Source organism: Sciurus vulgaris (genome assembly GCF_902686455.1).
Source record: "Sciurus vulgaris genome assembly, chromosome: 1".
Taxonomy (NCBI): domain Eukaryota; kingdom Metazoa; phylum Chordata; class Mammalia; order Rodentia; family Sciuridae; genus Sciurus; species Sciurus vulgaris.
The window spans coordinates 64,203,509-64,229,945 of record NC_136461.1 but is presented as its reverse complement, the minus strand read 5'-3'; the positions used below and the strand labels follow the sequence as shown (position 1 = coordinate 64,229,945).

At 36.0% G+C, this 26,437-nt stretch overlaps 1 protein-coding gene across 15 annotated transcripts in view; it reads right to left on the bottom strand.

Annotated features, from left to right (window-relative positions):
- Positions 1-26,437, bottom strand: part of ST6GALNAC3 (ST6 N-acetylgalactosaminide alpha-2,6-sialyltransferase 3) — a 576,783-nt gene that overhangs the window by 235,542 nt on the left and 314,804 nt on the right. For all 15 annotated transcript variants that reach the window (XM_079129192.1, XM_079129193.1, XM_079129198.1 and 12 more), the window contains one exon: positions 14,948-15,357. In XM_079129192.1, the coding sequence (XP_078985318.1) occupies positions 14,948-15,357 (410 nt within the window). The remainder of the gene's footprint in view (positions 1-14,947; positions 15,358-26,437) is intronic.

The window sequence follows — 26,437 nt, the reverse complement described above, 5'->3', positions numbered from 1 at the left end:
TGTTAGAGTATGTGAAGAAGTTCAGGAATGTGGCCTACTAAACACCCAGCCTTTGTTAGTTGCACTACTTTATCCTGTAGCCCTGGGAACTCAGGCCTCTCTCCACCAACTATGCTAGGGAAAAATATCTGTGAATCCCTGGCACCCTGCACCCTACAAGTTCTGAAGAAGAAATTAATGAGCTACCAAGATTAATGAACTAGTCATATCACCTAATTTGATGATAACCAGATTTTGACATGCTATTTTCCCTTCCTGAGAAAAGCTGTGGCTCAAAGTGCTCAACAATGATTAAAAATTTTTAAATTTTCATCCCAGTGGAGAAAAATCAAGAATCCTTACACACAATAAATAAGGGATTTTTTTTTTCAAACTCTGGTATGCGTAAGACATACCTACAAAACTGATAAAAGACAGAGTTTCAGGTCCTCTTGCCAGAAATTCTGAATCTGCAGGGCCAAAAGGCCATGCAAGACCTTCCAGAAGATTCTGAAATAGGTGGTCCACAGAGCACCGTGAGAAACACTGAAGCTGGTGCTTAGTTCGATAGCTGAGAGACACGCAGACCCATAAACACAGCTCCTGCCTAGGATTCAGAAGACCCTGTCAGTGAAGCCTCACAACGAGGGACCTTGAGAAAGTCACTAAATTTGCCTGGTCTTAGGTTTTCTATCCCATCAAATGAGTGTGTTGGGCTCATTTTCCAGTTTCTTTACCAAGATGTCTCTATGACTAAGGGCCCAAGAAGCTGGCAACAGAGATTCTTAAGCTATGTCTGAAATCTCACACAGTCAAGCAGGAAAAATGCTGTCATTTATTTACCCAATAAAAAAACTTCTTGACAGTTTCCATTTTCACCCATTTACTGGCAAATGCCATAATTTAATTCTTTTTAATGACTGAGTAGAACTCCATTGTATATAGATACCACAATTTCTTAATCTGTTCATCTTTGATGGGCATCTGGGTTGATCATGCTAAGTGAAATTAGCCAAACTCAGAAACTCAAAGGTTGAATGTTTTCTCTCACATGTGGAAGCTAGAGTAAAATAAAAGAAAGGGGAGGGAAGGATAAGATTACATAAAGAATCAATCAAATCACAAATTAATAGAAAAGCAAAAATAAGTCTAATAGTAGAGTAAAGAGAAGGAGATGGGGAGGCTGGGAGGGAAAAGGGGAAGAGAAAAAGGCGCAATCATGAACTGAAATCCATTTCCATTCATGTCTGAGTTTGTCAGGATGAGCCCAACTACTAAGTATAACCATAAAGATCTAACAAAACTTAAGAGAAAAAAAAAAAAAAGAAAAACTTATTGAAATATGTGCACTTTTCATTTGGGGCTAGAACCACATCACTTCCATGTGGTCCCTCTGGTATCAGAACTCTAACAACAGTCCAATTTGTGTCAAATTTATAAAAATGGAGAAAGAATTAAATGCTACTTAACAAATGTAGTGTCCAGGTTATACCTTTCAAAGTATAAAGATCACAGTGGTAAAATCATATAAAGGAATACTGGAGGCAAAGATATTAGAACACAGGGATGTAGAGATTCCTAAATTCTGATCTAACCCTACGAGTTCTTGACTAGTGTTGCTTCTTAAATTAGTGAACTGACAATCCAAACAGCCACCCCAGTTATCCCCTCAAAAACTGGGTAATGGGTGACACCTATGTGGCAGGTGCTCTTTGAGGGTACAGGGATACAGTGCTAGGTGAACAAAGTCTGGCTCACAGGACTCTTACAGTCTTAGAGGGAAGACTGACTAGAGCACACCAGAACATATCTGACCATGATAAGTGATGTGAAAAAATGTGCAGTTTGGTAAACAGGTTGTGGGTGGAGTAGTGGAAGTTGTTGTCAAGAGAGGACTCTCCAATACAGTGACATTTGAATCAAGACCTAAAGGAAACAAAGGAGAAAACTCATGTAGATATCTGGAGGGACTCCAGAAATATTGAGTTATAGAATATATGCCTTTCAAAATAGGAAGATGATTCATCTTCTGCATTATCATGAGCTTTACTTAAGCTAACATATGAATGAGCTCATATTCTGGGCAGATTCCAGGCTTATAGAAAAAGAACATGGTCTTGATTTCTTAACAGGTCTGTGGGGAATGCAGGTGAAATCTGTAGCCCACTGATTGTCTAACAATGAGGTCAGAACCTGGAATTTGGCACAATACTTAGTTTTTGGCTTCAAGAGCATATCGTGGTTTGCTGCACGTCCTTGTGGGCTGCATATTTTTAGCTCACTCTGGGATTTGTTCTGCCTTGGCAGGGCTTCTCAGCTACTTTCATTTCCTACCTACTGACATCCTGATGAGCATAGTTTATAAATATTAAAAATAAGGAGGTGAGACTGGCTGCAAAGAACCTGCCAACACTTCCAGAACCTCCAAGAGATTCCCAGTAAAGCCAGAGAATATGCCTCAAATATCAGTGGATTCTTCCCATCTAGGACAATGTCTGACACCTACTTAGCACCCAGGGAGTATATGCTCAAAGAATGTTTGCAAAAGACTTGAATGAAGCTACATTTCTGTGCTGCCTGTCTCAAGCCAAAATAAAAACTCCCCCTAAATAGAAGAGCTTGGTGTGAGTGTGTGTGGGAGAGGGCATATGGGCGTTATGTTAGTAAACAGGATGTTTTCTATCTCTTATGAGAAAGCATGGCAGCTGCTTGCTAAGCTCCTAATAGGGGAAGCTGTTAGTTTTACATTCTTGAAAGCCCCTATTTGCATAGACCCTTTATAGAAGACAGACGTTAGAAATGGAAATAGTATCTGATCACCAAATCTCACTTGTGCTAGAAAGTTCTGCCTATGGTTTGTGATTTTTGGAAATGTGGATGTGCTGACAACAAAATTAACTCCTCCAAAGAACTGAGAATTGCCTACTCTCATCATCCCTCTCACTGTAATTTACATGACTTGACGAAATTAGACCGTTATTTTCATCGGGGTGATCTGCAAAATCATAAAATGATGTGTATTTTGGGAACACCTAATTAACTTTCCTTAGTTCCACCGAGGTTTCAGCTATGGCTATAAGCATTGCAAATATCATAAAGGTGTTCCCATGTAGCTTTGGTAACCACAGAGATGCTCAAAAGACTTGAATGAAAAATATTGCTATAAATCAGGCAATGATGAGAATTCAAATAAATGGAGAGCCTATGGTATAAAACCAGGTATACACTGCTCTGCCAAAACTCGTTTTGCTTCAAATAGCAAGAAAGACTTTTATAGTTGAAGCCAATATTAATAAGCAAAAACAGCAGGATTACAGACATATACACACAAAGTCCATCTCTCTTCACAGTTTTTATCACAAACACTAACTAATATTGATCAAGCTGTTTGACACAAAAGTTTGCTTTAACAGATAATCAGCATCTGAAGTGAGAGCCACATTTCACAGATGATCACCAGCACCTTGTGTCATACTTGTAAATAATGGGCAACTCCTATTGAGTACCATCTGCTTAATAGAGAGAAATGTTCATCTTAATTAGGAAATTCTTCTTATTATTTAATATTTATTGAACACCCACAATGTGTTTGGCATCAAAAACACCAGAAAAACACTCTCTACCCACCAAGAATCCACCTGCTAAGGAAATGTGATGAGCCACTTTTATAGTCATTTCTGTTTTTAACATATTTCAGGTATTTCTTTCCAGGTGACAGAGTTGCAAATGGTTCACTTTTGGAAGCGTCTTCTTTCCTAATTAAGGCAGGATGGTGAGCTAGCAGATGAGTTATGATGAAGACAAAGAGATGATAAAGGGCAAATCAATTACAGTCACCATGGAGCATAAGCAAAATACACTCCATTGATGGAAGAAAAATTAATGCATTCCTAAATAAAAACTAACTATATTTGTTACGCGCAGACAGATTGGGACTATAGAATCATATCAGAAATGACAAACATGGAGCAGAAAAGTCACCTTGAAATAACAACTATTCTTTGTTTTGAATTTACCCTCAGAACTTAGGTGTCTCCACAATTCCCTGGGACACTCATTTCATTATAATGATAACATATTGTTAAGAAAGGTCTCACGGTCGAAGATCTACTCTCAACTAGAAAAATTAAACCAGATTGGCAACCCTTCCTGGAAGCCCCCAATTCAATTCTCTTCACATTTCCACCAAGAAAATTTCACAAGTTCAATTTTAAAACTTTGTACATCTATGACTATGATAGTGTCTCTGCATGAATTATCAAGTAATAATTTTAATTTTCCTTTTAGTGCACATTATAAAAAAAAGAAAATGTGTTTTGCTCCAATGATTGAATATCTCATACAGGACTGTTTCACCATGTCCTGAATTCTAATCAATTCTCTACTTCACATGGTTTCCATGCTTCTGGAAAATAATTCCCATTCACATCCACTTTGCCAGTGTCTAAGGGTTTCAGTTTTTTTCAAATGCTTTTCATTAAATCATATACTTCCCTCATTCCATCTTCCCCATAAGGAAAACATATAATAAATGTCAAAGAATGCTTGACTTTTCATAAGGCTTTTTGTCCTTGGTTTTCACTATTTCTCATAAGTCAGGAATGCAAACCCCAGAGGGGAAAGCTCCAGGGGAATGGCCCCCAAGATCCACTTGTAACAAATGAGTCAGAGAATGTCTTAAATTTATGGATATACTTTCTAGATAACCACCTCACCCAGATAATTCAGGCAAAATAGAAATTACATATTAGTCGAGGCAATGCTGTGATGATGGCAGTTGTCAATCTGAACTTTAAATGAATATAATTTAAAGGAAATACATGACAGAGGGAAAATGACAAGCTCATACATTGTCAGGGTAATAAATACCTAATGAGCAAAATTGGAAAGCAAATAGTAGGCTGAACATACACCCAAATGTTGGTTCTTTACTCAAAAGTCAGAGAACAGAATGATTTGTATCTCTATCCAGAATGATAAAGCATCACTTCCTTATAAGCTAATGAACAGCACCATCTGGCATGATTACAGAGGAGCAAGATCTTAAGAAAGTGAGGGATACAATGACAAAGCTACCGGAGGATATTCACTGGAGGTTAAAAATGTCTTGTCATTAAAAATGTAGCAAAAAACAACTGTAGATGTTCACACAATACACCAATAGTAAAAAATATTGTAAGATCAAATGCTTTCAAAATAAGTGAATGTGATTCCTGATATCTTAACGTCTATCTCTACCACATTGGTCCACAAAGTGTGGCCCCAGGAATAGCAGCAACAGCATTACCTGGAAATTTGTTAGAATTGCATAATTATTGGGCCTTAGCAAAGAGATGCCAATTCAGAAATTAGGGGTAAGCCCAGTGATAATCAACTTTTCTGTTGATTCTGGTGCAGGCTCATGTAAAAACCATTGCTGTACCAATCCAAATAAAAATGAGAGAGTTTTGCTGTTTCTACTGGATAACAAATAAACTAATTTGGTTAATTCTTTAAACTGGTTCAAACACCAAAGAATAAAAATCAGTGAGTCCAGTTCCTTGAGTGAGATGATGAGCTCCCTTTCTAGTACTCTTTTGTAGAACTAGAACAGAACAAACTGCTTTAACCTGTAACTTAATGGCACTATTCATGAAAATATGCAATTTCTTTCTTTCTTTAAGTTGCTTTGTTAGAGCCTGCATGACAAGTTTTGCAAGTTTGCCTGCATTCCTTAGTTCTTAATTGTTTTCCATATCCAGGTCATTCCATTTGCAAATACTGAGTACCTACTACATACCATTCTAGATGCTTATGCTATGTCGCTGAACAAAACAGGTGATGATCTCTTCTCTTAAGGAACTTCTACTTTAGTGGAAGAGACACATAAAAAGCAATAAACAAGAAAATAATTAAGTATATTATATGAAGTATTAGAAAGTAAACAATGCCATGAAGAACAAAAGGAAATGCAGAATAAGGTAAGGAGAATTGGGAATGCTGGAAATGTGAGGCAAGATTTCAATTTTAAGTAGTATGGTGGTTGAGCAGGTGAAAATACCAAAGGCTAGAGAAGTTGGTCATGCAGCACATGGGAGGAACAGTGTATGGCAGTGAGCAGGTTAAAGGTCCCCAAATGAGCTTGTCCAATGTCCTCCAGTGGCTGGAGGAAGTTAGCACAGGGAAAGACAAACACAGGTCAGAGGAAACAGAGGGCTTGATCACCAGGGTAGTCATTGTAAGCCTTAAACAACTTGTGCTTTTATTTTAAGAAAAAAGGGGACTACTGAAGGGTTTTGAGGAAAAATGACATAATCTGAATTATGTGAAAAATGCTTTCACTAATTTTTCCTCTAAGTCTATGTACAAATTCATTAGCCATTTATTATAGGGGTTGGAAAACTCCACTTCCATTTTTCTCCTTTCTTTACATTCATCATGAAGTTCTTTAAAAGGGTTATCACTAGGGCGATTCACATTCTTTGTTATCAAAGAATATTTCTTTTTTTTTTTTTTTGAGACAATTAAAAGATAAAATTGGGAAGTAAAGTTCAGATTGTTTTTACTGTAGTTCTCAGTTCTTTTCCATATGGGCCTTCTGATTTTGCCTTCTGAAGTTGTAGTTTTATTTGCCTCTCAAGACCCAAGAGTGTAACTTTGGGTTTGGCTCTATGACTTGTGTTTTTAACTAGGCAACTGATAGCTAACAGAATTATGAACGAAGTTTTGGGAACTGCTTCAGTATTGAAACTAAAATGGAAACCTGTATTTGAGGAATGGCTCTGTCAGTGACTTATTAAAAACCCAGTGCCCAGTCACAAAAATCCTGGAGAAGGTAATGGATTTGACAACCTTTGGGCAAGATAGGGCAAGGGTGATCTCTCTGAAAAGAACAGTGGAAACTTTTCTACCAAAGTCAAATCTTAGAATTTGTCACATTGCCGTGACTCTTCTTTACTGAATTAAAGTGTTTTGAAATTCACAAGTATTTCACAAAATGACAAAGAGATTCTTAAACTTGAAAAACTATCAGGTGGTATTTCTTTTCCTCATTCATCCATCAAATGTTTCCTGAATGCCTGTTACAGTCAAGCATCATGTCATAGAACTTAGGGTAACAAATATATAAAAGTTAGCATTTTCTTAAGAAGTTTATGGATCACCTGAAGAGATTAGACATAGATAGAAATAATGCATGGTAAAAAGTAATTTTCCTATAAAAATACAAGTTGATAATGCTAGAAGTTTTCAAAGGATATGAGTTCTATTTAGGGATATTATAAAAGATTTCATGAAAGAACTAACATTTGATGTGGCCTCAGATCTTGTTCACAAAATCTGGGCTATATTTGCATTATCATGATAGAGGAAGTACAATTTAGGCAGAGTGAAGTAACTTTGATAAAACTGTGGGTCACTTAGGTGAACAAGGCAGAGTAAACCCCCCCTTTTTTTTTTTTTTTTTTTTTTGCATATTGGAGGCATAGGTCCTATGCTAAGTCTAAGAATAAGATGGAGATAGGCACAGTCACCAACCTTAAGAAGTGTATAGTCCCATGAAAGAAATGGAAAAGTAACATAAGAAGTCTGATAAGTAAGTCCCTGGTTGAATGTTTAAGAATTTCTGAGCCTCATCATTAAGTGACTTAGGAATAGGACAGGGTCACAAATTGGAATTCAATTACAGATTACCAAGGCTATTTGTGAAACAGCTATGCTTGATTTATGTATTTCTCTGAGAAACAATAAAATACTGTCTTGTCTCTTTGTTCAAAGCAATCTAAAATAGCAGAATTCAACATAGTACCTGCTAATTAGCAGCACTGGCCTGGTCATGGATCTTGTTAAAATTGCCAACTCCCAGGCCCTGTCCCAGATCACCTGAATCAACAGGAAATGTGATGTACATTAAGGCTTGAAAAGTATTATTATGATCTAAAAGGAATATTCTTCAATTTAAAAAAAGTTAAGTAGGGAAGTCTATTTTGGAATATTTTGAATGTTCGTCTAAGCAATTAAAAATATTGTAGTATAGGTGAACATAATATAAAATGAAAGTTCTCAAAACATCTCTTTCTTTAAAAGAGTCAAGATTTACAAGGATAGAAAGGGAAAGAAAGAGATTGTTTCTGGCTCATGCATTATTTTTAAAAGTATATACCATTTTTAGTTTCTTAAATGTTGATCTAATCTTGAAGACAGAAAATGGTCCAAGGAAAGAAAATCATTAAATAAAAGGAAAGGAGAAATCCAAATTATAGAAAAAGGGAGGTAAGTCAACTGAATAGGTACATCTCATGACAGAAAATTAATGATTGAAGTTTGTATAAAATTTGAAAGTTTGGATATATTTTAATGAGATTTTCAATTTAAGGCATATTTGTCTTTGAGCGTCACATTCTTGGCAATGTTCAAATATATATTCATTTGTATTTTACACATGATTTTCTATCCAATAAAAAGAAGAAAAGGGGAAAAAAAGTCTTTATATGGAGGGGACTGTTTAGCACGGGTGTCTGTTGAGGCTTTCTATGCAGTATTATCTGTCTGTGTGTTCAGCTGGCTGTCAAGGCATATCATCTGGCCTGGAAGAACCTTATTTCCCTAAGTGGACTAGTTGCAAGTCTTGATTTCCACAACTATTGGGGGTCTGCCTAGTCTTCCTTTTAAAAATATACTCATTGAATTTGTTGTAATCTTGAATGAATGTCTTGTCAAATGTAGCTTCAACCAGTGTGCATGTACACATGCATGTGCACAAGTATATACTTGTTTTTAAACATGAAAGGTTGGTACTGATGCCTTGATAAATCACAACCATCCCTTCTATCTTCCTACTGTTAAAACAGACCTTTGCTTTTTTATTGAATTTTTAATTTCTAACACATGTGTATTACAGAGGGGGCTCTATATAGGTCACTGAATATCATCATGAATATTGGGAAAAAGGAAGTCCCCTATTCCCCAATGCTTGCTAGCAATGAGAACACAGTCCTGGATGCCTTAGTATGGGTTTGACTCAGGAGTCCTATGAGTCTGTCCACAAATGCTATGTGAACTTATTGCTCCTGCCAAATACATCACCTGGGGTGGGAACATTAATTCATTTTAACAGAGGAGTGTCAACAATGCTCCTAAAAAAGTGCTGAGATGCTATATTTGCAAAGACAGTCTTCAAAATGAAAAAAAGAAGAAGAAAAGGATACTGTTTTTAGCACTGTGTCCTGTCTTTCAAATCCAAGATTTTTCCTACTTTGTTTTCTCTTGGTCCAGGTTTTCCTAGGGTTAGGGGCTATTTATTTGAAGTTGGAATGACTACATGTTTGTATTCAGAGTCCAGGTCCAGTATTAATATTCCTTTGCATAAACTTGGCACATGTCTGTGCCTGTGGCAGACTCTCAGGGCTGGCACAGTTGTTGTCTGTTTTTTACTCTTCCTACTTGCTCCATTGTGCTCGTGGAGACATCTTGCCTCATGTGCTGATAGAGGAACTCAGAAGGGCTCCCAGGTTCTCAGGGGAGAAGACTTGAAACCCCTTCCCACTCTAGAAACTACTATGAGTTTGCCAACCTAAGGGATGTGAGCCAATTTAATTCCACAGTCAATCAACACAATGGCACAAGAAACTTTCAAAATGGCCAAGCTGAAATAGCGAAACCTGGGCTGCACTTCAAACCCTTGCTAGATTATAAAACTGTCACCATAAACAGCAGTGAGGAATGACACATCACTGATTTCTTTTTTTCTCCTCAAGATTGAGTGGGAATGGATAGAGCATGCTGGCAAAGAGGAGCCAGGTAGAAAGCTTGATATGTTCGAATCATCGTCCCATTTTGTCTGAGTTTTCCAAAAGTGACTTGTGCATCTGGCTTCCTAAACAATCCTTAAAAGTGATTCCCTCTCTTCTTACCCACTTCACCTGAGGCAGGAACATCTTGAAACCTTGATCTATTTGCTGCTAGCTTTCATTAATTTCATCCATCCCTGAAGGCGGAGCCACATTGGTGCCAGCTAATTAAGACCTATTTAGGGCAGTGCAGAGTCCTTCATCAGCCTAGAATTAGCTTTCCACTTTTAATAGGGACTATAGTTTTCTCAATTATTACTTAATTAAATAATGTGCCTACATTTGCCAAAGAATTCCTAAAGTGCAATGTGAGTTGAAATTGCCCACCTGCTATAGGTAAGCAAAATACCTCACGTTGGCTCTCTATTGCCTTTCTAGAAAAGTTAACATTCCTTTTGCATCCGCACATGCTGGGCACATAATCACATTCTTCAATGTTGAGTGTGGCACCATGTGCAGCTGTCAGCCCTTCCAGCACCTCTAGGGTGTTTCTGTCTTAAGATGTATTAATGCAAATGTATAAATTTCAGCAGGCTAATATTATTTATGCATACAAATATTCAAAGGGAAAGAAAGATCCATTTTGGTCAGATTGTCTTGAATATAAGACCCTTAATTCCAAAACTTTCTGAAGGAATGAAAGTTCTATAGAAATTACAATTCTAGTTTTCCAGAAATACATTTGGTAAGTGAAATTATAAAGGTGAACACTGCCCAGAAAACCTAGAATTCCAACGAAAACTGGGTCCTAAAATATAAAGGGCAAGTGCCCTGCTGTTTTTACTCTGCCAGCCTTCCCTATAAAGCCACTCTCCCTAATTGACAAGCCAGATAATTGTAGGCAGTAACTAAAAAGAAAACAAATTAAGATTCATCTGGTTTGAAAAAGAATTTCAACATGTCTAGATTTATTCTAAGAAATTCAACAGTGTATGAATTTCCTCTAGTATTTCTGTGTTTCCTTAGTGAGGAATCCCTCAAGACAAAAATAAAACCACCGGAAAAGTGAAAAGATGCCCACCTTAGATGGGAAAGTTGTTTTTTCTAAAAGGACTTTGACAATTTGAAGAAGCTAAGAAGAGAATTTTTCTTTGAGGAATTCCATCTACTAATTTTTCTATCATGAATCACTTTACTAGTGACATAAATTTTTTTAAATTGTCTAAATTATACATAATGGTGACATGATCTCTCCATAGAAAACATAATGATGAAAATGAGAACTTGCTGACAAGTTCTAATAAGTTCAGGCTAACCAAGCAAAAATGCTTTATAACAAAAGTAAAATCAAATGGACACCCCTTTTTCCTGACCCCCTCCTTCCTGCAATGATACAGACCACTTGATTTGCCCCCAGTTACTTAGGAAAAAAATATTAGAATCTTTTTTTTGAGTTATAACCAACACATACCCTGGAAGTATAGCCCTACTTGAATGCCTTAAAACATCCTCTTTGATGCACAATAGTCTTGACGTGTTTGTAATAATCCTATAGCATGTTGTGCTGTTGTTCTTTTCTAAGATTATTATAGGGCATAGGTTGCAGGATGAAGTAGATGAAAACTTACATTATGGTCTCTTGGACCTGTGATTGTTGGTATGATGGAAAGATGAAAAAGACAGATGAATAAAAAACCTGGTGGCCCAGAATTTGAATAGAAAATTTTAATTTGAACTCATAATTATCTTACATGTAAACAATATACAAAGCATATGTTGTTTATATTCTACCTTCATCCACTGTAAGGACTATGGAATAAATACCAACCCAGTAATAATGAACACCAAAAGTGCCAAAATCATACTTTTTGAATGACTGAAAGAAACTGGTGTCCTCTGTAAAAATGTCTGAATGCAGGTCTGCTTCAGGATATATTCAGGAAGAGCAGAAACTAACACCAGGAATCAGAGATCCAAAATTACTTAGTTGAAATTACTTAGTTGAAATTATAAAATTACTTTATTGAAAAGACTCAAAGTCAATTTGAAAAGGTTGCTATAGGCCAAAGTAGGACAATTTGAGCATAAGGATATAATTTTAATGAACTGAAATGCTGTACTTCAAATATGTTTAAGTCTGTCAGTCAATACATAAATATTAACAATAACAAACTCCCAGGTGGAGTTTGAGAGATGCTAAGAAACTGGTGCATCAAACCCAGTAAATAAAGAGATTGGTACTGTCTTCTGTCTCATGGTAACCAAATGGCTAATTAGGGCACCCTTCTCTTTATAAAGTATATCATATAATAAATGAAAAGTTACAATGAAGTGTCACCATTTTGCCACACTAATAAATTATTGGGTCTAGTCAATGATCATTAATGACTTCTAACATAGTAAGAAAGTATTACTACTGATAGAAGTACCACTAATGATCTTGGCAGGAAACATGAATCTGAATCTAATCAAGTCCCAATCTAGAAATATTAATGCAGAAGACATACCATGAGGTACAATTAGCAAATTTAGATTGTGGAAGACCTAAGGCTAATGTCTAATAACAGAAAAAGAATGTGGAGAAAGGAGCCATATAGGTTAAGAGAAATGCAAGAAAACATATCAGTCAATCACAAGTTGTGAACCTTGTTCTAATTTTGACTCAGACTAACAATTAAAAATTCATTAATGAGACAAGTGAAGAAATCTTCAAACTGACTAAACAGATAATAATAAGAAAATATTGTTAATTTTTAAGTAGGACAGTCACATTGAAATTTTTTATTAATATTTACAGATATATACTAAGATATTTATAAATGAAATGATATATCTGAGATTTGCCTCAAAAAGCTTGGAGAGGGAGAAAGTATATACAGGATAGATGGAATATCATCAGGCATGAGTTGATAATTATCAAGCTAAGTGATGGCTACACTGAAGATCACTGTACTCCTAGTCTCTCTGCTTTATAAGTTCAATGCTTTCCTTCATTAAAACTTTTGTAGATATTGTTGGTTGAAATTTGTCAATTTCAAAATTCCATGGGAAATCCTTAGGCATATGTCTCCAGCATATCGTTAGCATGTAGATTTAAATAAAAGTAGAGAGAGTAGTCTTTGAGGTTATTTTAGTCAACTTTATATTGTCTGACCAGATTCTAATTCAAATCATCCATTCCACCTTCTGCTAAAACACTTACATAGTTGACTTCTATCTGGTTGTAGTACCCAGCAAAGCAACCACACAGCAACAGACTCAATGAAAAACAACAGCAAGAATGTATCATAAAACTGTTTTGGACTTTTCAAAAACTTATTTTGGTAATTCTACCAATTGAATAATACCTGAAAATTAATTTTACCACGCAAGTAATATTGCCAAGTAATTTTCTCACTATAACAACAGTTTTCTTATCATAGTAGAAAAACAATCTCCCACTCTGTTGTCTCCCAGTTCTTATTGTACAATCCACACATCTGTGACAATGTTGCTTTGCTTAAAGCTCACAGCAAAAACCAACATGACACAAAACATAGAAACAAGCACCATACTAAACTCTTCTCTGGTACCCACAAATGATTCTAGAGCTTGGAGCTATGACTGGAGGATACCCTGAGGACTTACTCTAATGAAAAACCAAATATATCTAATTAATTGCATTGCTCCAGGCTAGTGAGAGACCAGAGGTTTCCAAAACCTCTTGAGAATGGTCATGCTTATACAGGATGGTGCTAACATGAGTGCATTTTTTTGAAGCAAACAGACTCACTCTTTTTATCTCTCCTGGCTGTCTCTTTGGACGGTTTATGCAATGCTGATTCACACCTAACCTTTAGGATTGTTATTTCCAACACTTACCCAGTAGAAGGGACCTGTATCATATTTTTTTTTTCTGTCTTGCACCACATGAAATTGTGCATTTTAGTGCTTAGAAGCATAAAATGTTAAATTCAAATCAACCCACATTATCAACAGGAGAGTTGATCTATCTAAGATTTTAAAATACTTATCAGCATTGAAATTACATCCAGAGATACTGGAACTTGCCATCCTCAAGAACATACCCTAATATAGTTAAAACTGTAAATTTGACAATACTGAATAAGGAAAGATACACATTTTGAGGAAATCAGAATGTTAATATTGGAATTACAGTTGATGCTTAATTTATCCATGTCACAAATAAGAGAAATTCACAGATACTTTAAAACTTTAGCCACTCAATAGTTTCCCTTTATAGTTCTTTATTAAAGCTAAACATATGAACCAAGATCAATTGATTTGTAATTCTGCTTCTCTACCTTTTACTGATTATCTTTCGGAAAAGGAAGAAAAAAAGGCACATGACAAAGGGGCTGAAAGGGGAGCAAAGAGGAAATAGGAGAAGGCGGGGATGGAAGAAAAATGAGGTAAGTAGGACCTAAGGAAAAAAAGGAAAAGACGGTTTACAGCATGCTGCAGAAAAAATGGAAGTAATAAAAAAAATGCAAATTGGTTTTAGGATAATTGAGTGAAGGATATTTATACCTCATTTCTCTTCAGGAATCCAACTGCTAATGATTTTAAGTAATGCATAATTTCAATATGGTATTTTGCTTAACGTGCTAGATACCAAGTTATGGTATTCAAGATCACAGAATTTATTTGCATGCAAGAAGCTTTGCAATTTTTTTTTTCCATTGCTGGGGATCAAACCCAGGGCCTCACACATGCTGGGCAAACACTCCACCACGGGGCTACATCTCCAGCCCTTTGCAATCTTATTAGAGAATCAATAGCCTGTTCTTTTTATGATGTAGGTAAAATTTTGCCACAATTTCTAGAGGCATTTAGGTCAATGCATATTCCTGAAGTTCCTTGATATTTTTATGTTTTGAAACAGAAATGTGTCGACTTCCTCTTTCAGCTGAAATCCAACTTAATCAATAGCAAATGGAGCCACATTATAAAAAGATCTAAAGCTATCTTGGAGAAGCATCCAGCATTTCTAGGAGCATCAAGCCAATTAAAATGGAGAGAACAGAAGGTAGTGTAGGTGGAATTAATGGGACCTGGCTGCTGGCTCATCAAGTAATCATAATAGTCAAAAACACGCAACGATCAGCTTAAAAAATAACTCTGTTCATTTGATAGCTGGCAAAAGGACTCAGAAAAGATTTAACATAAAAGAAAATAAGGATGCTTCAGAGGCGACTCACCTATCTTTCCCAGTTTCCTTCTTAAAAATGCCATCACAATAACTCATGCGCTTCTCTGTGGTCACATAAATTTGGGCATTCGGATAGACATCAACAGTCTTTTTCAGCATGTTGTAAACGATGCCATTGCCATCTTTCCTCATATTGCGGAAAGGGCCCCAAATAACATAAATAGTAGTGTTTGCTTCCTTAAAAAAATAATCAGGATTTTTTAGCAAAAGAGGAACACTGGTATGGGACACAACTCGAATCATGGTCATTCGGCCAACATCTTCTTCGTAACCCTTAGTGGGAGCATTGTTCATTCTCCAAATGCAGGAAGATCGATCTATCTCTCTTCCCACCTTCTGTCCAACCATCTGACCTGAGTTTGACACTATGGCGCAAAGGTCACAGTCCAATTGCAAAGGCTGAAAAACAGAAAGAGAAAGAAAGCAGGTGGTAAATTCACCTAGTCAAATAAGTTCTTTTGGGAAGACAAAAATTTCAGATACATCATAGTTTATGAATATGTAAATACTTCTGAAATACATACACCAATCCTACAGTCTCTGCTAGAGGTTATCAAGTTAGCAGAATATTTCCATTAAAAAAGAAAATGTATACTCTTAAAATAATTTAAGTTTTGGTATCCTTACACGTTGCTTTAAAATCATGTGGAAAAATATTCATTTGTTTTCCACTCTAAATGATGAATTTTTAAATTCGGAACTGCAATTTCAAATGAAATAAAGAAATACGGAAAAATTTGATCTCAGTAATAAGGTGGTTGGTGGCTATAAAAGAAATGCAAATGAAACATATCCAGGTATCAATTCTGCATTTTAGCTAGATATATAAAAATAGCATGTGATGAGATTCTAAAGATTTTCAGAAGTCATAACTACGGAAGACAACACTAGCAAAAATATTGCACAGTCTCAAAAAAATTCCTTCATGTCACCATGTTAATGTTTCTAGATGGATAGGAAAGTCTTCTTTTAAAAAATACGGGAGAAGCATGTACACAAATAGTCTCTAGAGTCTGTCTCATTCTCCCATCTTTTATTTAACCATGGAGGTAACAAGACTCAGTGAAGTGAAGCATTGGCTTTCAGGACTTCGAAATGATAAAGTTGCAGTGGCAGATTTAAATGCAAGTCTTCTAACTCTAAGCCCATTGCTCATTCCATTATCCCCTGCCTTATTTCCTACTAATACAGCTCATATATTACTTTTGCTGCCTCTCTCCCACATGAAAAACTCACCATATCTTCAACACTGATAAATAAACATACTTTGTTGATACTCATCTTCCTTTTCTCCCTTCTATGAGAAGTCACATTTTGATCCTGAATTTGATCCTGAATTTTTATTGTGCCTACTAGGGAATAGCACTCTCATATAGGATTCTTATTTTACTTGATATTGTACTATATTATTTAATTATGTCTGTCTTCTAGATAAATTCTGTAAGAACAATGTATATCTTCTTCATTTTAACCCCACTTCCCAGAAGACTCTGGAATATAGTATGTGTTTGGTGAAGTTAAGAAATGAAAGAAATTGAGTTAAAATAATTTATTAGGAGTCTGAGCACTGAAGTTAATACCAGTGAAGAAATGGGCTTTTCCAATTATTTTAGACTTGTTGGTTTAGAAACTTATCAACATACCAGAACGTATCAACATATCATCAGACTTAATCCAGGTGTCATAACCCAGGTGGTTCAACAGAGAGGTAAGATCCTCTGCAAAATCATCTGACAATTACCCTACAATTGCAACAAGTCACCTTTCCTAGCCATGGTAGGTACTTGCAGTAATTATTGGGCACCTACTATGCATCAGGCATAGTTCAATTCTAAGAGTTAGAATTGAGCTAGGAAAATTATAAATAAAAATTCCTGACATAATAGAACTTATATTCAATTTGGGGATGGAAACAATAAATAAATCAGCATCCTGTAAGATATATTCAAGAGTGATCAGTTCTAACTAGAGAAATTTAAACAAGGAAGGAAGTTAGAAAGTATGTGTGTGTGAGTTTGTGTATGTGTGTGTGTGTGGGGGGGTGGATGTTTGTGTGTGTGACAGGGAGAGAGAGAGAGAGAGAGAGGAAGGGGGCAGGGAGGGAGGGAAGAAGGGAGAGATTTGATTAAAAATAAAAAAAGGCTTACTCAGAAAATACTTGAGGAAAAATATGAATGAGGAAAAAGGGCTGGCTATGTGAATGCTTATGCAAATAACCTGAGATAGAACAGGAATAAGGAAGAGGACTGTGATCTGGCAGGGCCAGAGAGGACAGTGAGTAGATCTTGGGGCCAGGCATGGAGGATGAGAATCAGTTAGGAACTTTGACTTCGTGTGCAATGTGGGGGACTCTAAACAGAGTGACCAACCTGAGTCGTATTTGAATAATTTTGGCTGCTGGGTGGAACACTGATGAAAAGGAGGCGAGGGTATGAGACGGCATGGTGGCTGGAAACGTGGTGAGCAGCAAAGGAGGTGGAGAGAAGCTGGACACATTTTGGACATACTGTACCACCCACTGAATTGACTCACAGACTAGGATGTGTGACTGTGGGGTGTGAAGGAAAATGTGGGATCAAGAACAACTTTACCTTTACTCCATGTACAAACAGAGAAAACAACATGTATCCCATTTGTTTACAATAAAAAAAGAAAAGAAAAGAAAAGAAATGCAAGGAGCCAATGTCCTCAGATCAAGTCTATCAGTTTAGAATTCTACATAAAATCAAGCATTTTGGTTAGCTTATTTCCTCTGATAATCTGTAGTAATCTGCAAGATTTCAGATTTCTGGCCTCCAGATCTGTGATAAAATTATTATTATTATTATTTTTATAACAGCTTCAGGAAACTAATACAGTGTAATATAATGATTTGATAAACTAATATAATGGTTTGATAAACTTCATGAAGATGCCCAATAGCTAAGGAGTTCTTTAAATTGGTTTATTCTATATTAGTTGAACACTGACTATAAGCCAGGTTTATCCTTTATATGGATACTTTTGTGATTTTAGTGTTCTGCGGAAATCTCAATGTCGTTTCCTGCTTCTAAAGAATTTGGAATGGTATTCAAAGATAATGTGTGACATTTCACACTTTTTTCTTTTTTTGTCCTATTGATGGTTTCATATGCATAGATATGAATAGTAAGAAAACTAATCCATTTATCAGAACAAAACTACAATTCATTCATTGTATTTATTTACATATATTAATAATCCTCTCTTAAGATTATGATACTAGCCTTATGAGGTTGATACTATTATTATCCACATTTTACATGAGATGAGGTTAAGGCTTCAAGAAGCCAAGTCAGTTCCCTAAAGGAAAAAAAAAAAAAAAAAAAAGAACAACTTTAGCGATTAGCCTAAGCAACTGGAGGCCCAAAGCCACCTTTAACTGGGAAGGGGAAGGGAAGGCTTCAGGAAGAGGACCAGAGAGAAAAGTGAGGGCCTCTTTCTCAGCTCGGTAAAAATCTGAGACACCTGCCACAAACTGTTGCAAGTACTATCACAAAACTACTTACACTGCTTTCAAGAACTTTCCTGACCAGATTATTAAAGTAATATGGGCTCATTGTAGAAAACTTGAAAAATTAAAAAAAAAAATAGACGAAAGAATAAAAACTTCCCAAAGTTTTATAACTTGACAACCACCACAAATATTTCTTATATTTTCCTCTTTCTATTACCTTAGATAGGTTGAGAAATACCATTTATCGTATTTGGCAGCATCAGTGTTTCATTTAATTCATTTAATACTGCTGGGTATTTAGCTATTATCTAATTTTATCCTACTATAAAAAATGCTTTGATAAACATTCCTGTGCTTCCTTCTGTATTTTGGATCCTAACATGTTAATTTAGACTTGCTTCTTTAATTTAGTGTTATTGTGTTCCTAAAAAATATACTAGACTGACAAACACATCTGTTGATTGGTCAAAATGAAGAATTTCAAAAAACATGACTTGCAGAACCCACAAACGTCCCTTTATGAGGTGTCTTAAGACTCTGCTACTAAAGGGGCTGTCTGGTGCCTCTGCTGCTGTAAGATGCTGGCAGTCCAGGCACTAGGTCAGAATAGGCCATTCAGAGTGGGTAAGTATATTAGGACTTGGAAGTGGGGTTTTATAGGTTGGGGCCATAGTGAAGACTTCACTAATGGCCAGATGGAGGCCCAAGAACATGCCTCTTAGGACCAGGCATTGATCTAGTACTTTCCTTCATCCATTTAGGAGCCTAGGTTTTGGGGGACATCAAGGAAGAACACAATATTCTGGTTGGTCCGGCAATTTGTGGCAGGGCCTGACACTCATCACACATAACCAAGTCCCCCAAGCTCACTCAGAGTCATGCAAATCAATGTCTAATTTAAACTCTGTGTGTCATATGGCACACTCCAACTTATCACCAAGATGCATATGGTGTAGGGAGGTTATGTTCCACTTACTATTCCAACAAGTACCTTCATCGTATAATAAAAACATGTTTGGAGTAGTGTCTCCACAAAATTTTTAAAAAAATCAAAAAGGAGAAAGAAAAAGCCTTGGATGTGTTCTATAAAATGCAGCAATTTGTGTTGGATTTCCCAGTCATTAGAGTGAATTAGCCAGTTCTGCCGTAACAAGGCTTAATTTAACTAATAAGAATCAGCATACTGGTCTCACTTGACAATTGCAACCTCTGAAAGTGATCAATTAAGACATCACAATCTGTTCCATGACAACATATTGGGATACCACAGCTGTGCAGATTATGAGGTCAGCAGCTGACTAACAACTTGAGGGCAAATACTGGGAACAGTTTCTTGTTTATGTGATAAATATGTAATTGGGAAGAGCGCCATAAATGCAATGACTTAGGGGGTTGATGATGATCTTTAAATTGTCCCCTTCTTTTTTACTATTCACTGGACCACATGGTCACCATGGCTAGAGTCTTACGAGACTTTCACATGTGTGTATTTGGTCATAGTCCTGCCTAGCCATCTGATTTCCTGCATGAGGTACCAGGAGACATGACTGAATATGATAACTGCTTTATTTACCACTTGGTTGCAGGAACCATTTTTAAAGCATGGTAAGAGTGCAGGGCCCCATAAACAAAACCTCCCTAATCATAATCAAAAGCTTCAGGCCACACAAAGAGCGCACAAACAGATATATTTATAAATTTGAAGGCACCTTCAAAGTACAGTAACCTATGATAAAAAGAAATACCTGGTACGAATGGATGGTCTGACCCAAGAGCTACTTTATATAGTTATCTATTTCTTTTATTAGCTTTATTGTTTCATCTTTTGATCCAACTTTCTTTGTGAAATGTGCTGCTATTTCTTGAACTCACTCATATTATTTGATTTGGGGGCCTTACTAGAAAGTTTATTCCATATGTTTCTACTAGCTCAGTTCTGCCTCAGTAAGTTTCTCTTCCCTTCTCTTCTCTTCTCTCTCTCTTTTTTTTCTCTCTCTCTCCCGCCCTCCCCGCTACATCTCCCCAGATTGAGGACATGAATTTTCCCACACCTTTAAGATTTATCTGGTTCCAATTTATCAAGCTTCACCTTAACTTTGAACTCTCCTTTTCAACTGAATTATTCCTATTCTTGTTCATTTTCATTAAAAAAAAAAAAAAAACAAAAAAAAAAAAACCTGTCATCTTTTATCTTGTTTCTTGTACACTCAAAATATCATTCAAGATACTTTGGTTGGGCTTGGACTGTGTCTATAAACCAAGAGCACTACAAATATTCAATGAATCCTGTCTGAGGAACTATATCCCTGGTAAAGGAAGTCCAAAAATGTCAACACTTCACTTTATTTGAGATCTAGAATACTGATCTTTTAAATGGTAACAGCACTATATTTGTTTTAGATATTTTCTTCCTTGGTGAAAGTATACTAACTCCATGCTAACATATTGGTTACAAACACTTTGGGAAGAGTTGAAAATTTGGTGACATCTATTGAATAATCAAATAATTTTATCTACTTCTTATTGTGCACAAGGCTTTATGAAGGGTAAAATAATTTTAAAATTCTAATCAAGGTAAAATTTAATCTCAGTGAACAGCTCTGAGATGTGAGGGAGACATTCTGTCACCAACTAGGGTTAACCCCTGTGCTGTTTTAAAGGCCTAAGGGATTGCCTTGAAAAACAAGGCATTTCCCTGTAAAATGAACACTGACATTTTGCCTTATTATAAGAACAGAGAACTTCTTTATTTACTTATTTTTAAATTTTTTTATTTGTTCTAATTTGTTGTGTATGACAGTAGAACGAACACATTTATATATTTTGATAGATCATACATAAATGGAGTGTAATTTCTCATTTTTCTGATTATACATATTGTAGGATCACATTGGTCATGCAGTCATATATGTACATGAGGTAATAAGTGAAGGGAGAGGAACAGGTATGGGGGAAGGACTTCTTGATTGTTGGCTGGGGCACAGGAGGAGGGTAAGAAAGGAAGAGAAGAAATGGTATGAGACAGACATAAATGTATAGTGTATCATATTTATTGATATTCATGTGATTGAGTGCTTATTATGGGATAGTCATCCTTCTCAGCATTTTATTATGTCATCCCACTTAACTTTCAAAATAGATTTTTTAAGTTAGTTTGTTTTTATTTTTATTTCCCATTATAGAGTTAGAGAAATTAAGGTAAATATGACATCCTGTGGACACTAGATCTTTCATATGAAAAATATGATAGTATGTGTTATCATTTATGACATGAATTTGCAGCAGTGTTAAGAAGCAGGGGATATTAAAGATAAAGCTATTGTTAATTTACGATATTCTTTCTTTTTGCAAAGCTGGGAATGGAACCAGGTCTTGCATGTGCTAGGTGATTGCTCTACCACTGAACTATATACCTCAACCCAATTAGCCTTATGCTTAATATACATGTATGAAAGCACCTGGAATATTAGCCAGTATCACTTAAAACTACTTAAAATAAATTATAAATTAATTCTTTTAAACATGCTGCTAGCCAAGGATTTCACCAGAACAGAACAAAGTCCCTCTGCTGATGAACAACTCCTCAGGCATGCTAGGCTTTGTTCATAAGCAAAACAACCTCTCTTTTCTGGCAATAATACTAGCATGGTATAAGAAATTATGTGAGTATTTTTTTCCTCAATATTTTCAGTTTCTAATATGGCTGAAATTTCAGTCTGAGATAAACTAATCATGACCAATTTTATTAGTTTTAAAATGGTCCTTCACATCTGCTTACTCAATTTGCTTTTCAAAATGTTTCTTTCACAACAGCAGTGAGTTGTTTTTCATTCTCAAGCAATAAATGATTACCATCAATGTCTGAGGGGAACAACAGATCTTGGCAGATGATGCTTTTGAGGCTGGTCCCCATGGTTAAAGCAAATGCCTCTCCTTGCTCAAAAACCTCCCTGAGGTGTTCTCTTTAGACACCCTCGCTGCCTATTTCAAGTCCTTAGGATTTCATGGTAGTTGGAGATTCTCAACCGTTCCTCTAACTCATGAGCTAATTGCTTTCTACTCTATACTTATGAGGAACAGGGTCACTGGGATCATCTGCTCACACTACAGATTATTCTATACCATGCATATTTTAATTTTTATCTTATTATAAGTATGAGTCTTGGGTATAAAAATAAATTCTATTTTATAAAATGCTGAAGAATGCATGCACTAGGGAATTGATACCCTATGAAAGTCTTCTGTTCCTGATACCGTGGGTGGGAGGAAAGGTATAAATATATAGATCCTTTTTGTAACAGTCCATGGAATTTTTATAATCAGTCAGCTTTATTTCCTTGTGTTTAAACAATATTTTGCATGTAGACTCCAGACAGAAATAAATTTACCATATTATTCACAATGTATCCTTGCCTGATTTAAAAAAAAAAAAAAGAAGTAAAGAAGAGATCAGTGGTTCAAACTAACAGATCATTCACTCTAATTGGCAAGTTTCGCCTCTCAATCACTTTCTTCAATTTAGTACACATATAGTTAAGTAACTCTTTTCTTTCCCTGTTCTAAATTTGCACACACGTGTGGGTACAAAATGATACATCTTGACCCAGCTGATGGGATAGCTCCTCTTCATCCTGCTCCTCACCAACAAACCTGGGAAAATGCTCCTGTCTCTTCCTGGGGTTTGAATCTGACAATTGCCCTATCCTTTTTGAATGAAATATTGGGACAATTGCCAAACAGTTTACATTTTAATCATTAAGAAGAATGAAATATTTAACCTTTACTTTTTTTCTCTCTGAATAAGCTTATAGACAACAGAATAGACTATTTAAAATCTGTGAAATAAACCTACAAAACAGTGTGGTTTCCCCAGCAAAAAGGAATGGCCACGTGTAAAAGGTCACCTGTCAACTAGTTCTAGTTATTAAATCTCTGCATTTATCATTAAGGTGGCTCTATGGAAAATGAAGGTCAAGACATTAAATTATGAAACAGTCAGGATTAGAAAAGGTCACCCAAAATCTAAGCAAAATTTAACCAAACCTGCTAATTCTATACCCTCATAACAAGCAGAAACAGCCAGGGTGGAACTCAATGCTGGATAGCTCTAATCTTTCCTCTACTTTAGCCCCATACTGAAAATGAATTTCCATTTGATGTCTTGAAATCTAAAATGAAACTTGCTCATCTCAAATAAAAACAGGAGCTTCAATAAATATTTCAGAACAAGAATCATGTTTGAATCGAACCAGCCTAAATTATTAAAAACATTGTTTTACACAACTCTAATGGTTGCTTTCATTTCAACCGTAAGAATGCAATTTAAAAAACGGGAGATGGGGCACTCATGGCACCTTAATGCCTTACAGGACAATTAGCAGCTCGCCACTCACTAATTTACTACTTTAATGTTGGAACAAATGAGATCTTTTCTTTTCATCATCCAATTTGAATGAATTCGAACAAAGCAGGTTGAACAAAGCTCCAGAGACACTCTTCAGTTTGCTGTCATTTATTCCTCGACTCTTCCTGAATGTCTTTAGAGTTTTAGTTTTAGAGGCTTCAACATGTATAATGATGCCATTGGGGAATAGATTTTGCCTTTATTCTCCTTGATGTTCTTTTGAGGTCTTTCAAGTGAAAGGTACAAAAGAGGCATTAACAATCTGGCATTGTTTTTATTGCTTAACAAAGAAAAAATGTATTTTAATTTTTCCCGTGTTTCAGGAATGATTAAGCAAGCTGTTTTCATCTACACTGAGTCACTTTCAGCAGACCTCTAACTGTGAGCAAAGAATTGTGAAGACTGTTCTAGAGAGAAATCAACACAGTTCAGCCAAGCCAACCTATAAATGTACTTCTTTGCCCCTCCACAAACCAGCATCTTCCAGTTAATACAGCTTTCAAAAACAGTGTGTATAAATCACACAGTACAAGAAACAGCATATAAAAATACAGATTTGATAACCCACTGTTTGGCCCCGACTCTCTATGGATTTGGGATATGGCATTTACCTTGGTTTCTACCTGGTGGCATTATATCCAAAGCATAAAACTTAATATGGGGGTGCATAAAAATGTTAATGCCAAGGAATAATTCTACAACAGGAAACATAAAACTATGTTTCTCAGTTGCCATAGTTGATATGCTCCCTTTATTCGGAAGTTCCTTGAGGGAATGGATCTGTGTAATCATGGAGGTGTGCCAAAGGCAAACAGCTTGCTTCCTCCAGACTGAGAGGCATAAACAAGGCTTCTCAAACCAGAAAGAAATTTTCTCCTATTGCCTTGAATAACAGAAGCACCTGATATTCTACTGTCATAATCAGGACATATTAAAAGTTGGATAGCTTAGTGGCCAGCTTATCTCTGTATAATTTTTCTCTACTTTCAGGAAGAAAACTCAGAACCTGCTGCTAACGTATGATCCAAGTACATTATGTAAAGAAAGTAAGAAAACTGATGCTTTGCTATGGTATTAGTGTCATAACATGTCACTCAACTAGGGACATGGTTCTCAACTGGCTGCACAGTATAATGATCAGAAGATCCTTTATAAATGATAATGGCTGGAATCCATCTCAGGCAAAATGACATAGACAAATGTTGTGGTTGGCACCTGCCCATTAGTGTTTTAAAAGTTCCACATAATTCCTATGGGCATTTGGGTTTCAGGAACAGTTTCCTAGAGGAATTGCAATGAACTATGTTATCAAAGGGATAGAAAAAAAAAAGGTGAATGTGCATCCCTATATGTGGAAGATGCTTGGGTAGGAAATCCTTCTAATTATACCTCAAATACAACAAAATTGGTGAGCAGCTGCTACATGTGAAATCAGTGCTTATCACTCAGACATTTTGAAGAGCAAAAGGAGAAGATATTGGAAACTAACATGTATCACTAAGTCTAAGAACTTTTATTTCCCACAAGATCATTGTTATTTATATGTCACTAGAGTTTCATTTTATGTTCTGGCTAGAATTTCCTTTGGAAATGAGAAGAATCACGTTATTTTATAAATTCTCTTTAACTGTCATGTTCCATTCCTTCAGCATATGAAACTAGTGGTAACTTATGCATTCATGGACATTCATTAGATCTGAATCTTTGGTTCATTTTGTTTTGTTTTTAGTTGGAAGATACATTTTTGGGTTTGGAATTTGAGTCAAAGGGGCTGGTAGAGATGCAGTGATTTATAGGGTCCACCAGTGGGATAAGAACATGGTAGATAAGACTTGATAATTTAAGATCATAGTTGGATAGGTAACCTTTAAAAAGGAAGACTTGCTTCTTTTGATAAGACAGGAAAATAAAAACAACTAGAAAAGAGAGGAGAAATAGATGATTTTACAAGAGATGACTGCTATTAGATTTTACTCCTGATTCCCTTATATTCCTATAAAGCAAGTAAGGGTTAAATATTGAGAGAGGGTGTATTTAGAGGCAAGGTTAGCAGGCTTTGGAAGGATGAGCTTTTGAGAAAGAATATTTTGAGTAAGGGTGTTAAGAATAAAAAGGACTGTAAGCAATGTCTCAGCTGGGACTTAGAAGCTATAGATGTGTGATAAACCTCCTGTGATATGCATTTTTTCCAATAGTGCCCAGGAGAACAGAAACAGGAATAAAGCTACCCAGCTTGATCTAGGTCTGAAGATTATGGCAATTCCTGTACTCAAAGTTTGAATCTGACATATAGTCATGGTAACTAGCAAATATGAATTTAAAACTGAAAGTAGAAGAAAATGGTGGCAAAATGTATATATGGAAAGGAGAGGAAGTATGAATATCTTAGTGGGAACATGGGAATCAGAATCTAGAGTCTAAGAGACAGAAATCTGGACAGAATCTAGAATCCAAGAAGGGTAAATAAACATCCACTTTGTTCTAGGATTCCTAGAATTGTAAGATGTGTTCTAAAATTAAGACTGAACTGGAAATAAACAAGTCTTACAAACTTTGCCACTTCATTACACATTTCTTGTTGTCTTTGAAAGCCTGTATTA